General features: G+C 41.0%; 2 protein-coding genes across 5 annotated transcripts in view; one reads left to right on the top strand and one right to left on the bottom strand.

Moving 5' to 3' along the window:
• Nucleotides 1-2,664, top strand: part of yeats2 (YEATS domain containing 2) — a 59,844-nt gene extending 57,180 nt beyond the window's left edge. For all 3 annotated transcript variants that reach the window (XM_053651769.1, XM_053651771.1, XM_053651770.1), the window contains 2 exons: nt 90-167; nt 415-2,664. In XM_053651769.1, the coding sequence (XP_053507744.1) occupies nt 90-167; nt 415-457 (121 nt within the window). In that variant the 3' untranslated portion in view covers nt 458-2,664. The remainder of the gene's footprint in view (nt 1-89; nt 168-414) is intronic.
• A 2,954-nt stretch (nt 2,665-5,618) lies between these two features.
• The window catches only part of map6d1 (MAP6 domain containing 1), a 29,882-nt gene continuing 21,955 nt past the window's right edge, over nt 5,619-13,545 (bottom strand). For both annotated transcript variants that reach the window (XM_053651777.1, XM_053651778.1), the window contains one exon: nt 5,619-5,900. In XM_053651777.1, the coding sequence (XP_053507752.1) occupies nt 5,823-5,900 (78 nt within the window). In that variant the 3' untranslated portion in view covers nt 5,619-5,822. The remainder of the gene's footprint in view (nt 5,901-13,545) is intronic.

The raw sequence follows: 13,545 nt of genomic DNA, 5'->3' as shown, positions 1-13,545 counted from the left end.
TTGTTTTGTGATTTTCCCAATGGACATGAATCTTTATTTCTGTCTTTTTCTCACTGGTTTCCTTCTCTTTACTTTTCCTTTTCTCCCAGAGTTCCTAGAGAAATCTCAGGCATGAATATACACCAGGCTGTCAGCTCGATACCCACCTGTGATTTCCTCACTAACAGGTACAACTACCTATCTTATTTTATTACTTTGTATTACTTCTTCAGCTTCTTGTGGAAGTAGGACAGACATGCTAATGTGTTCATTTTGTGGTTTTTAAATATTAATAGTGAAGAAATTTCATTATTACAGCAGTCAGCGTATACAAAATGGTGCGGTACACCATTTTGCTTTGTTTAGTTTGCTTATTCTAATAAATGCAAGAATTGTTTGAGGATAAACCGGGGCTGTTTTCTCTTTGGTTGGTAGGTACATGGGCTTCCTGCTGAAGGATGGTGGCCATGCAGACTGAAAGTAGAATTGGACTGCCAGAGCTGCCACAATAAACTCTCATACACATGCACAGATTACTGGCAAGCCTTATTTAACCTTTCAGCAATGCATAAGTACAAAACCTTCAGAGGCTGACCATTCCAACACAGACGTCACGTTAATAGCAGAGGTACAAACTGAAGATGTGTTTGGATGAAGAGAACCTGTCGTGTTGACCCTCAGATGGTTTAACATCAGAACTACAGTTATCAACACATGGACATCACTGTCGAGTTTAACGAGATCATACATTTAGTGTCTGGACCTGTTTAAACCATCTTTCTCTATGTTCAGTATTTTGTTTGGCTTTCATCATTGAGAGCATCACAGTCAGACCTGTATTGTATTTGATAACACTATCACAACTCTGTATTGCACTTGGTCCTGTGTGATTGTTTCTCTGCTTGTCGGGCTATTAGAGCTACACAAGCACCTATATACAAGGAGGAAAAAACTAAATCAAGTGTCAACTGGGTAGACTGAGTGGAAAAACCAGAGGCACTCAATATACACTCCATGGGCCTGCTGTACATGTCTGTTAGTTATTCTTAACTCATCTTCATTTCACTGTTTTCTATACAGACAGTTTAAGTGCATTTCTGAGTAGAGACTGCATAGTAGCAATACTATTCATACAGAATGGTTATGGTAGTGGTATTACTGATATACTTATGTATTCACTCATCTTAATCCATAGGAGACCAACAGTTGACCAGAAAACTCCAGTAATCATATGGTAATCAAGAATGTTTGTGTTTGTGGGAGAATGCTGGTTGGGTGTGTGTTTTGTGTATTTGTTGTGGTCTATACTACAAGTCTTGACCATCTTCCGACTGAGACATTGCAGGATGTGTGTTTGTGAGCTGATAAAATACACCATGAAGAGGAAATTCCAGTGTTGTGAACATGTACTTTGTAACATTTGTTTGGTTGTAAAATTGGTTGGTGCTTGATGTAGACTTGCTGAAGTCTTAATATTCAGGTGCTTTTATGTCACTGTATACACAAGCCTTTCTCACACTTGGTCCTAGGTATGTCTGCATTGTATGGTTTTGTGTATTCAAACACACCTTATAAAACTTGTTAGTTACTAAGCCATCTTTAAGCTGACTCAGCTATGCTGGAGATGGAACAAAGCTAAATTATGCAGCAGTTGTCTTTCCAGTTATGGGTTCAGGAGGAAAGATTCTGGGTCCAGATGGATCATTCATGCAGAAGGTGTTGATGAAAATTGGAAGAGTCCAGTGTGTGTGAAGAAATTTAGCCAAAAGTGATTATACAACTAATATGACAATTAATGGACTCCGACTTATCTGCTGCTTTCTCTTGGCTTTCATTCCATTTTTTTTTTTAGCTTAAATAACCTTTTAGTCTAAGCAGTTAAAGTCATCATTAGGGTTGTCTGTTGAACAACTGATGCTGTTGAGTGCAAATTTGCATAGCTTTAGGACAAAATGAAGAAAAAAAGGAATGAAGTGAAAAACTGAATATGGTCTCAGTTCAGAATTTTGCAGTTCTCTTTCTGAATGTGAAGATAATATTAAAAAAAAAAAAAAACACCTCTGTACCCACCGCCTTTAGAACTACCTCCAATCTCTTGTATCCTCTAACAGGCTTTTGGATTGCCTTAGTTGTAATATTTACCCCACCACTCTTCCTGTCATTTCTATTCTAACTTTGTCAGTTTGACTGGCTAATCTTTCCTCGTTCTTCTTGATACATCTATTATAAACTCTGTCAGATACTGCCTTCTTCAGATCAGGTGTGTACACTGTGAGGATCATGACAAAATGTAGACTTATTGCCTTTAGTTCTTTTCAGGTTTTCTGTTGATTGTTGTCTTGTTGTAGGATACACTCACATTTTTTATTTTTTTGCACTTGACTATGTCATTTTCTACATTATGATCGATGTAGAAGTAATGAACCAGCAATGCATCTGTCCAGTGTGTCCGTGTATTTGTAAATGTCTAATTATTTGATTGTGTGGGTGCCAAGGTTAGTTTGCTCTGTGACAGTTGTATATTTTTGTGTATGCACGTGCTCGATGCACGAACAGACTTAACTAAACAGTCATTAACTGTTTAACCAATCTTAATGTATTGTAGACATACATGACCAATTATATTTTGCCTTGTAATGTAACTAAAATGATGACTATTCTTGTATTAAAATGGTAGATATGCCACTAAATGCTTTTTTGTGTGTATATACTGTATATTATGTGTTACCGAGACACTGTATACACTGTTGGTGCTCAGTGCCTCTGCTTATACTCTCTCTTCAGCTTCTTTTGTGAGGGATGGAGTAGTATCATCAGATTTTCTCACTCTGACCAAAGAGAGAGTGATAGAGGGACCAAACATGGTTGCATGAGGTTTACTTACTAGTTTCTCCCTCATGTCAATATTTGCAAGTTTGGGGTCAGTTCTTAATTTATATTTACTGACTACTTATTTAACTCACGATTGACACCATTTGGTTTTAGATTCCTTTAGCAATTTTTGTGTTTTCCAGGCCTGGTTCCAAAATGAATACCTGTTAGAGTGAAGATTAAGGATATAAAGGCAATGGCTATATCTTCCACTCTCAGTGAGTCAGTGCTTTAACTGCAGGGAAGAGATGTTCTTGGGTAACACTCTCACAGACCTGCCATTTCGGTCTCTTTTTCACTACATACCCACTCTCTCAGAGAGTGTGTATTTTATTAAAGCACAAATATTGTAGATTTTATTTCAGAATAGTACATTCTCCACTTTTTAACATTTCTGTCAAGAACTAATTAACAAAATAAATGAACATGGCTTCTGAGTTGCTCAGTTGCTAAAAATTCCATAAATAAGTACATTTTGATTTACTGCAGGGTTTGAAGGGAAGAAGCATATAGTGGAGGCATCAGACTCCTTCCAGCAAATAACTGGCTCTACAAGGAGGTAAAGCTTAACTTAAATATTCAAAAGACATCTTTCCAGCCTAATTCTCACACACACACACACCCTTGCATACATACGTCACAGTTGTCAAACACCTGAAACAAATAAATTATTTCAATTATTGTGAAACATGCATATGTGTTCTAGTACATGATCAGTCTAATTCCATTAATTCATACAGCCACAATATGTCTCTCCCTGTTAAAGTGCCTACTGGAATTATTGGCACCCATCATAAACATGAGCAGGAAAAAAAAAAAAAAGATTTTATAAACAATAACAGAGAAACTATTGTACTATTTATCAAAATCATTCTCATTAGGACTATATAAATAATAGTATTTTCTCTCAAAAATATGTGCCAAAATTATTGCAAGAATATTTTAAATAAATGCAAAGATTGCAATTCTTGAAAAACATACATTATTCATTACCATGGCAAAAGCCAAAGAACTTTCGATAGAAAAGAAACAGATCATTGTTGACCTGCACAAATTAAGTAATACACATAAGATAATATATAAGCAGTTAATAATACCACTAAACACAATTATGGCCATAAAAATCTCAGTCCCAAAGAAAGTTAGAGCCATTAGATTTACAGATTTTTCAGTGAGAGGAGACCAAAATCAGGCTTTTTGGTCATGCGTACCAGGAACTGCATACACTTGTAAAATAATCTATATAGTCTCTGTCAAATATGATGGTGGATAATTGATGTTTGGGAACTATCTTCAAATTGGCGGTTCTGGGGCTCTTGTGAAGACTGTACTGGATATTTCATTATAAAACCTGGTTGCCTCTGCCAGTAGGTTTAGTCTAGGCCATAGATAGGGCTTCCAATAAGATTCCAACAGGTATGCAACCTAAAATGATGAAAGAAACACAAAATCTCTGTTTTGGTCTTCTTAGTCTCTGTATTTGAACACTAATGAAAACCTGTGGTCTGAATTGAAGAAAGAAGTTGGCATGCATAAACCTATGAATATAAAGGCGCTTAAAATGTTCTGCATGGAGGAGTGCACCAAGATCCTCCACAAGTGCCTCAAACCTTGTTAAACATTACAAGAAGAGACTCAGTGCTATTATTCTCTCCAGTGCAAGCATCACAAAATATACTCAGCAAAAAAAGAAACGTCCCTTTTTCAGGAGACTGTATTTTAAAGATAACTTTGTAAAATCCAAATAAGCTTTACAGATCTTTATTGGAAAGGGTTTAAACAATGCTCGCTTGTTGAATGAACCATAAACAATTATTGCACATGCACCTGTGGAACAGTCATTAAAACACTAACAGTTTACAGGCAGTAGGCAATTACGGTCACAGTTACAATAACAGGACACTAAAGAGACCTTTCTACTGACTCTGAAAAACACCAGAAGAAAGATGCCGAGGGTTCCTGCTCACCTGCGTGAACATGCCATAGGCCTGCTGCAGGGGGACATGAGGACTGCAGATGTGTTCAGAGCAATAAACTGCAATGTCTGTAATGTAAGACGCCTAAGACAGTGCTACAGGGAGACAGGAAGGACAGCTGATTGTCCTTGCAGTGGAAAATTACATGTAACCATGTATCCCCTTAGACGTGATCGAGAACTTGCAAATATTCCTTGGTGGATGAGTGGAGTAACATCTCACAGCAAGAACTGACAAATCTGGTGCAGTCCATGAGGATGAGATGCACTGTAGTACTTAAAGCAGCTGGAGGCCACCAGATTCTGACTGTTACTTTTGATATTGACCCCCCCTTTAACATATGTATGTTTGTTAATACAAATATTTACACATATTAAGAAATTTGATGGAAATAAAAGCAGTTGAATGTGAGAGGACATTTCTTTTTTGCTGAGTATATTAATTGTGTTGTGATTTAAAACCACTTTTGCAGAAGAAAATGCACTACTGAAAACCATTGTTAGAAGAAGCACAAAAAGAGTTTAAATAAAAATATACAATGTGCCTGTATGCATACACTCAAAATATCATTTACTGCTTGTTATTGTTTTTGTATAGTTTTTTTTTTTGTTTATTTTCATGAAGGATACCAATCATATATAAGGATGCCATAGTATATCAAATTACTAGAGACTTGCATGAAACAGACATTAATTTCAGAAATTCATTCTCTTGCATAGATTTCACACCAAGTGAATTTAGCCCTACGTTCATCTATCATTCCTTCCCATGCAGCACTATGGAATGGTTTAGAGTAATATTCTTGGGTGTTTTATTACACCATCAGTCACTTTCAGATTATCGCTTAAACCCTCTGTAGCATTTCAGATTCAGCCTGTTAAAGGTTGTTGCTGCAGCTTTTGAAACATTCCCTAAAAGCTCAGTGAGCTGTGTGTGCATTGTCACAAAGTGAAATCCTAAGTCCATATTTGTTTTCTGGTTAACTGGTCCACTGGGTCAGATGTTGAAGATTCGTGATCGACTCTGGAACACAGCGGACGGGTTGGGAGACAACTTCGTTCTCACCAGCTGCTCCTGTGAGAATGAAATGAGAGGCATCAGGTTACTATTAACACAAATAATGACGCGTACTCAGGCATGGACCCTGTTTGCTAACTAAACATTGTTTCTAGATTGAATTCTCAACAATTCCAGTCTGCTCACCTATCTGATTTCTACCTCATTTGATATTCATGCTTTAGTATTCATGCGATTTAGCCAGGCCAAAACTTCTCTCACTAAAGGCTAACTGTGAAACAGCTGCATATACACTGTATGGCCAAAAGTATGTGGACACTTGACCGTCACACCAATATTAGGGTCTTCACCAAACGGTTGCCACAAAGTTGGAAGTCCACAGTTGTCTAGAATGTATTTGTATGCTGTAGCATTAAGATTTCCCTTCATTGGAACAAAGGTTCCTAAATGAGAATTACAATACCCTTGTGCAGAAAGTGAGTCCATAAGATATGGTCTGCCAAGACTGGTGTGGAGGAACTTGAGTGGCCTGCACAGAGAAGTGACCACAACTACACTGAACACTTTTGGGGTGAATTGGCATGCTGAATTTCTTAACTGGCATCAGTGCCCGAACTCAATAATAATCTTGTGGATGAATGGGCACAAATCCCAGAAAAATGCCAACCCATCACAGGGTACAATGGCACACACACTCACACATACATTCACACACCAGGGACAATTTGCAAATGGCAATCAACTTACAACACATGTTTTTGGACTGAGGGACACAGGGCGGAGGCGGGACATGAACCCCCAACCCTGGAGGTGAGAGGTAAGTGTGCTAACTACTAAGCTCATTACTTATCTAAACATTACATATTTCAATAAGTACTGCTGATGAACTAAAAATAAGAATTATTATCATGATGATCATGTTAAAAGATTCCAACACTGCCTATAAAGTGTTCTGGCAAATGGTAGATATAGCTACGTAATCAAACAAAATGGAACACCATCATGAAATAAACTTACTTTCTTATGATGTGGCAGTTCAGGAAAAGAGCAGAGGAGAAGAATGTTAGAAAATGATGAGAGATGAAGGACAAGATGAAGAGTGGAAGAAAATTTAACATGATGGAGAAGAATTATATTTATTAGAATTAGTGCTGCTCTTGATACTGGCTAAAAAAATCAATTATTCAATATTCATCTATACATTTTCTGTACTGTTTATCCTACACAGAGTCGCGGGCTGCCTGGAGAATATTTCTGGGGACTTGGGACATGGGGCAGGGGACACCCTGGACAGGGTGCCAACCCATCACAGGGCACAATCACGCACACATTCACACACTATGGACAATTTAGAGATGCCAATCAGCCTACAACGCATGTCTTTGGACTGGGTGACGAAACCAGAGTACCCGGAGAAAACCCCCAAAGCATGGAGGGAACATGCAGGCTGTACACACAGGGCGGTGGTGGGAATCGAACCCCCAAGACTGGAGGTGTGAGGCAAATGTACTAAACATTAAGCCCCCCACTTATTTAATATAAATTATTTAATACATACTACAATATGATTTCTACTAAGGTATTTTATGTACCTTAAAAATACTGACATGAGTTCTTCAAGATATGCCTTTTTTTTTTTGGTGGGAACCCCTTTTAAAACACTTTAGCCCTTGCCATTTGTGAATAAGTCTATGAACACCACTGGATGGATTTTAATATGAAGGTCACTTAACCTTTGTCACTGAAGGCTACTGCCAGCACCATAGCTTGTCACAACAAATACCTGAATGTCAAATCTAAAGGAGCTACTTCAGCTCTTTTCAGGCATTTGGCTGTGTGGGTGTGTATAGAGGTCTTTGATCAGCTGCTGATACAGGACGACCTGCATCTTGGAAATGTGAACCCAGACCTTCCTACACACACTCGCTTTTATTCTCTTATAATCATGCACACACACTTATCTCCTGCTTACTTGCTATCTCTTAAACACATATTATATGTGTTTATATATCTTATGCACATACAGTTAAATCTACTCTTGTTCACTCCATCATCTTCTCCCAGTGCTTCTAATCATAGCAATGAGAAATGCATCATGGTGGAGCAGCACACAAGTTGATAACTGGAGAATGAACATCACACACATATATGGGTCTTCTCCAAACTGTTGACACAAAGTTGCAAGCACACAACTGTCTAGAATGTCTTTGTATGCTGTACCATTAGTTTCCCTTCACTGGAATTAAAGGGTCCAAACATGTTCCAGCATGACAATGTCCCAATGCACAAAGCAAGATCTATAAAGACATGGTTTGTCAAGGTTGATTTGAAAGGACTTGAGTGGCCTGAACAGAGCCCTGACCTCAACCCCTCTGAACACCTTTGTGATTAACTGGCCTTCTCAACCGACATCAGTGCCTGACCTCACTGATGCTCTTGTGGCTGAATGCCAAATCCCAAAATCTATTGGAAAGCTTTCCAGGAAAGTGGAATATTTAATATTGAAGACACTGCACTATTTCTAGGTCCCTATTTAAATGTAAATGTTCTTCTATTGAAGCATGTGTTCAGATGTCACTCCAATGGATTTGATCTGAAATGTGTCATAAGGTTTTGCACATACTTGTGAAGTCCATGCCAGCTTAAGTGCAAACTGTCATTAAAACAAAAAGGGGACATACCAAATACTACGAAACACTCAAGCTTATTGTCAATAATATAGTTTGTAATGAAAACTGGTGTATTAATTTATATTAGTCAGGATTTAGGCCTCATCATAGCACAGAGACAGCACTGGTTAAAGTGGTATATGACCTAGGTAAGGATTGGTCCTCCACAAGGTTCTGTTGTAGGCCCAATGCTTTTTTCTTTATATATGCTACCTCTGGGTAGAATTATTCGTAAACATGGTATTATTCACATCCTTCTACTCAATTCTGACAAGACAGAAGTACGTATCTCCGGATGGCCTTTCTGTTTCATCAAGTGCAGCAATAAAAGGTCTTAATGTAATTATTGACTCCAGTCTTTCATTTGAAAGCTCATGTAGATAATATTACTAGGATAGCATTCTTTTGTCTCAGAAATATTTCTAAGACAAGAAATATGATGTCACTGCACAATGCAGAAAAACTAGTTCATGCTTTTGAAACCTCTAGGTTGGATTATCGTAATGTCTTACTGTTTGGATGTTCCAGTAGGTGCAAAAAGAAGCTCCAGTTAGTCCAGAATGCAGCAGCAATAGTCCTTACTGGAACCAGAAGATATGAGTACATCACTCCTATCTTATCCACACTGCATTGGTTACCAATCAAATTTCGCATTGATTATAAATACTACCATTGACCAATCAAGCACTGAATGGTCTCGCCACAGTACCTGTGTAACGACACGGGAGCATAGGCGGGAGCAGGCGCAGATCAGTGTCTTTATTTTTACTCAACAGATAATATACAGGAAAACACAGTCGATGCTGGACAAGATCAGCGAGGTTTAAACATAAACTAAAGTCGAGGCATGAAACGAGATCAGGACACGAAAACAGGACCGCTTCGCATACACAACACATTCAGTGATTAACGTCAATACTGCGCGAAGTGCGCAGCCACAAGAGGGGTTTAAATAACAAACATAATCCAACTGAAACATAGACACCTGGATTAAATCAAGACACACCCTCAAAAATCAACCAAGGCTTAAACAGAGGGAAAACCAAAACAAACAAAAGGCGCGTGTCCATATATAAGAGTCTCGTGCACGCGCGTGCTCTGCAGCAGTCTTTGCACTTCGACGCTGCAGCGCCATCTGCCGGCGGGAGCGTAACAGAACCCCCCTCCAAAGGCACTTCTCCCGGACCGCCAACGAACACCCCCCTCCAACGGCGGTCCAGGGCCCCTGTGTGAGCTGTCTCGCGATGTATTGGAAAACAAGGCAGCAGACAGGCAGAGCACCACCCCCAGTGGGACCAAAGCTCGGGGCAACATTCTCAGCAGGACTGGAAGGCTGGGCGATGTTCTCAGCGGGACTGGAAGGCTGGGCGACGTCCCCAGCGGGACTGGAAGGCTGGGCGACATCCCCAGGGGGACTGGACAGCGGGACAGCCTCCTCGGCTGGGCTGGACAGCGGGACAGCTTCCTCAGCTGGGCTGGACAGCGGGACAGCTTCCTCGGATGGGCTGGACAGCGGGACAGCTTCCTCGGATGGGCTGGACAGCGGGACAGCTTCCTCGGCTGCAGAGACCTCCCCGCAGGTCTCTAGCTGAAGCTCAGAGGTTGCCAGGTTAACCTCAGGCTGGGGCTCCTGAGCTGAGACCTCCCCGTAGGTCTCAAGCTGGAGCTCTGAGGGTGCGGTTACCCCCTACAAAAAAGTTCTAGGCCAGCCTTCGGTTCAGGACTGGGCAGCGTAACTGGGTTCTCAGCAGGGCAGGAAGGTGGAGCGCTGTTCCCCTCCGGGTCAGAAGGTGGGGCGCAGTTCGACACAATGGGATGGGGGAGAAGTGCTTCCTCCATGGTGTGTAGTATCTGATTTACATCCTCCCACTGCTGGCTGCATGGCGTGGTGTAATTCCCCTGCAGTGGGAAGCCCCAGGAGTTTAGGTAGCTCGGCTGCCCGCGTAGCGCGGCGTAGTTCTCCGGCAGCGGGGGCGGGGGAACTTGCGTGGGTTGAGACGTGACACATGGCCCGGCTGGCTGCAGCGGTTCTAGAAGGCGGTGGTGCTGAGCAATGTCCTCGTTGAGCTGTTTGCTCTGTTCCCAGAACGAGCGACACCACGCCTCAAACTCAGCCACTTCGGTGGCGCTCATGGTGACCTGCTGCTTCCACATAATTGGCGCAGTATTCTGTAACGACACGGGACCATAGGCGGGAGCAGGCGCAGATCAGTGTCTTTATGTTTTACTCAACAGATAACATACAGGAAAACGCGGTCGATGCTGGACAAGATCAGCGAGGTTTAAACATAAACTAAAGTCGAGGCACGAAACGAGATCAGGACACGAAAACAGGACCACTTCGCATACACAACACATTCAGTGATTAATGTCAATACTGCGCGAAGTGCGCAGCCACAAGAGGGGTTTAAATAACAAATATAATCAGACTGAAACATAGACACCTGGATTAAATCAAGACACACCCTCGAAAATCAACCAATGCATAAACAGAGGGAAAACCAAAACAAACAAAAGGCGCGTGTCCATATATAAGAGTCTTGTGCACGCGTGCTCTCTGCAGCAGTCTTTGCACTTCGACGCCACAGTGCCACCTGCCGGCAGCAGCGTAACCACCTGAGCGAAATTTTGGTCTTTTATGATCGGCCACGCCTACTTCGATCAAAAGGTGCAGGCTATTTGCTGGTACCTTGAATAGTGAAGGTTATAGTAGAGGGTAGCGCTTTCTCTTGCAAGGCCCCACAGTTATGAAAAGCTGTCAAATTAGTTTTTGGGACTCAAACACAGTCTCAGAGTTTAAGTCTTGGCTGAAAACATTTGTTTAGTCAAGCATTTTGTGAATAACTCTTGTCTTAGGTAAATGAACATATCTGGAAGGTTCACAGGCATAGAATCTTGTGGTGAACTGGGATGTTTGGAAGCTACCACCGGCTATCAACTACTGGTTACACAATTGCACATTTTGACCATGTAGTACACAGGTATATAAGGGAATTATTTATAATCACACTATCCGTTGTCACCCAGATGAGGATGGGTTCCCTTTTGAGTGTGGTTCCTCTCAAGGTTTCTTCCTCATGTCATCTCTGGGAGTTTTTCCTTGCCAACATTTATATATTTCTGTAAAGCTGCATTGTGACAATGTACATTGTAAAATGTTGAATGATTTGGAACAGCACTGAACTTTCAGTGTCCCTGCACTGTGTTGTTCAGAAAGGCCTGCAGGCTCTTTCATATTGATCCAAAATGCCCTTTAAAATTGTTAAACTAGGGTGGTACATATATCATTTTTCAGTGGTTATCACATTATTAGTCTATGCACTGTTCATTTTAATACTGTTGTTTTAATACTAAACATTTTGACTAGCTCCAAGTTAGGTGTGAGTATGAATCTGAGTATTCATATAATCCAAATAGTACAACTAATGTTGTTAAGAATACAGTGCATTCGGAAAGTATTCACAGCGCTTCACCTTTTCCACATTTTGTTATATTACAGTCTTATTCCAAAATGGATTAAATTCATTATTTTCCTCAAAATTCTACAAAAAATATCCCATAATGAAACGTGAAGGAAGTTTGTTTGAAATCTTTGCAAATTTATTAAAAATAAAAAACAAAAAAAGCACATGTACATAAGAATTCACAGCCTTTGGTCAATACTTCGTTGAAGCACCTTTGGCACCAATTACAGCCTCAAGTCTTTTTGAGTATGATGCTACAAGCTTGGCACACCTATTTTTGGGCAGTTTCTCCCATTCTTCTTTGCAGGACCTCTCAAGCTCCATCAGGTTGGATGGGGAGCATGAGTGCACAGCCATTTTCAGATCTCTCCAGAGATGTTCAATCAGGTTCAAGTCTGGGCTCTGGCTGGGCCACTCAAAGACATTCACAGAGTTGTCCTGTAGCCACTCCTTTGTTATCTTGGCTGTGTTCTTAGGGTCATTGTCCTGTTGGAAGATGAACCTTCGCCCCAGTCTGAGGTCCAGACCGCTCTGGAACAGAGGATGTCTCTGTACATTGCTGCATTCATCTTTCCCTTGATCCTGACTAGTCTCCCAGTTCCTGCTGCTGAAAAACATCCCCACAGCATGATGCTGCCACCACCATGCTTCACTGTAGGGATGGTATTGGCCAGGTGATGAGTGGTGCCTGGTGTCCTCCAGACACGACGCTTGCCATTCAGGCCAAAGAGCTCAATCTTTGTCTTGGTCTTGGTCTGAGAGTCTTCAGGTGCCTTTTGGCAAACTCCAGGCGGGCTGTCATGTGCCTTTTACTGAGGAGTGGCTTCCATCTGGCCACTCTACCATACAGGCCTGATTGATGGAGTGCTGCAGAGATGGTTGTTCTTCTGGAAGGTTCTCCTCTCTCCACAGAGACATGCTGGAGCTCTGTCAGATTGACCATCGGGTTTTTGGTCACCTCCCTGACTAAGGCCCTTCTCCCCCCATCGCTCAGTTTGGCCAGGCGGCCAGCTCTAGGAAGAGTCCTGGTGGTTCCAAACTTCTTCCATTTAGGAATGATGGAGGCCACTGTGCTCATTGGGACCTACAATGCTGCAGAAATGTTTCTGTACCCTTCCCCAGATCTGTGCCTCAATACAATCCTGTCTCGGAGGTCTACAGACAATTCCTTGTACTTCATGGCTTGGTTTGTGCTCTGACATGCATTGTTAACTGTGGGACCTTATATAGACAGGTGTGTGCCTTTCCAAATCATGTCCAATCTACTGAATTTACCACAGGTGGACTCCAATCGAGTTGTAGAAACATCTCAAGGATGATCAGTGGAAAGAGGATGCACCTGAGGTCAATTTTGAGTGTCATGACAAAGGCTGTGAATACTTATGTACATGTGCTTTTTTTGTTTTTTATTTGAAATAAATTTGCAAAGATTTCAAACAAACTTCTTTCACGTTGTCATTAGGGGTATTGTTTGTAGAATTCTGAGGAAAATAATGAATTTAATCCATTTTGGAATAAGGCTGTAACTTAACAAAATGTGGAAAAAGTGAAGTGCTGTGAATACTTTCC

Source organism: Ictalurus furcatus, chromosome 20 (assembly GCF_023375685.1).
Source record: "Ictalurus furcatus strain D&B chromosome 20, Billie_1.0, whole genome shotgun sequence".
NCBI lineage: Eukaryota > Metazoa > Chordata > Actinopteri > Siluriformes > Ictaluridae > Ictalurus > Ictalurus furcatus.
The sequence above is the reverse complement of the archived record's forward strand: the minus strand, read 5'-3'. Positions and strand labels throughout refer to the sequence as shown.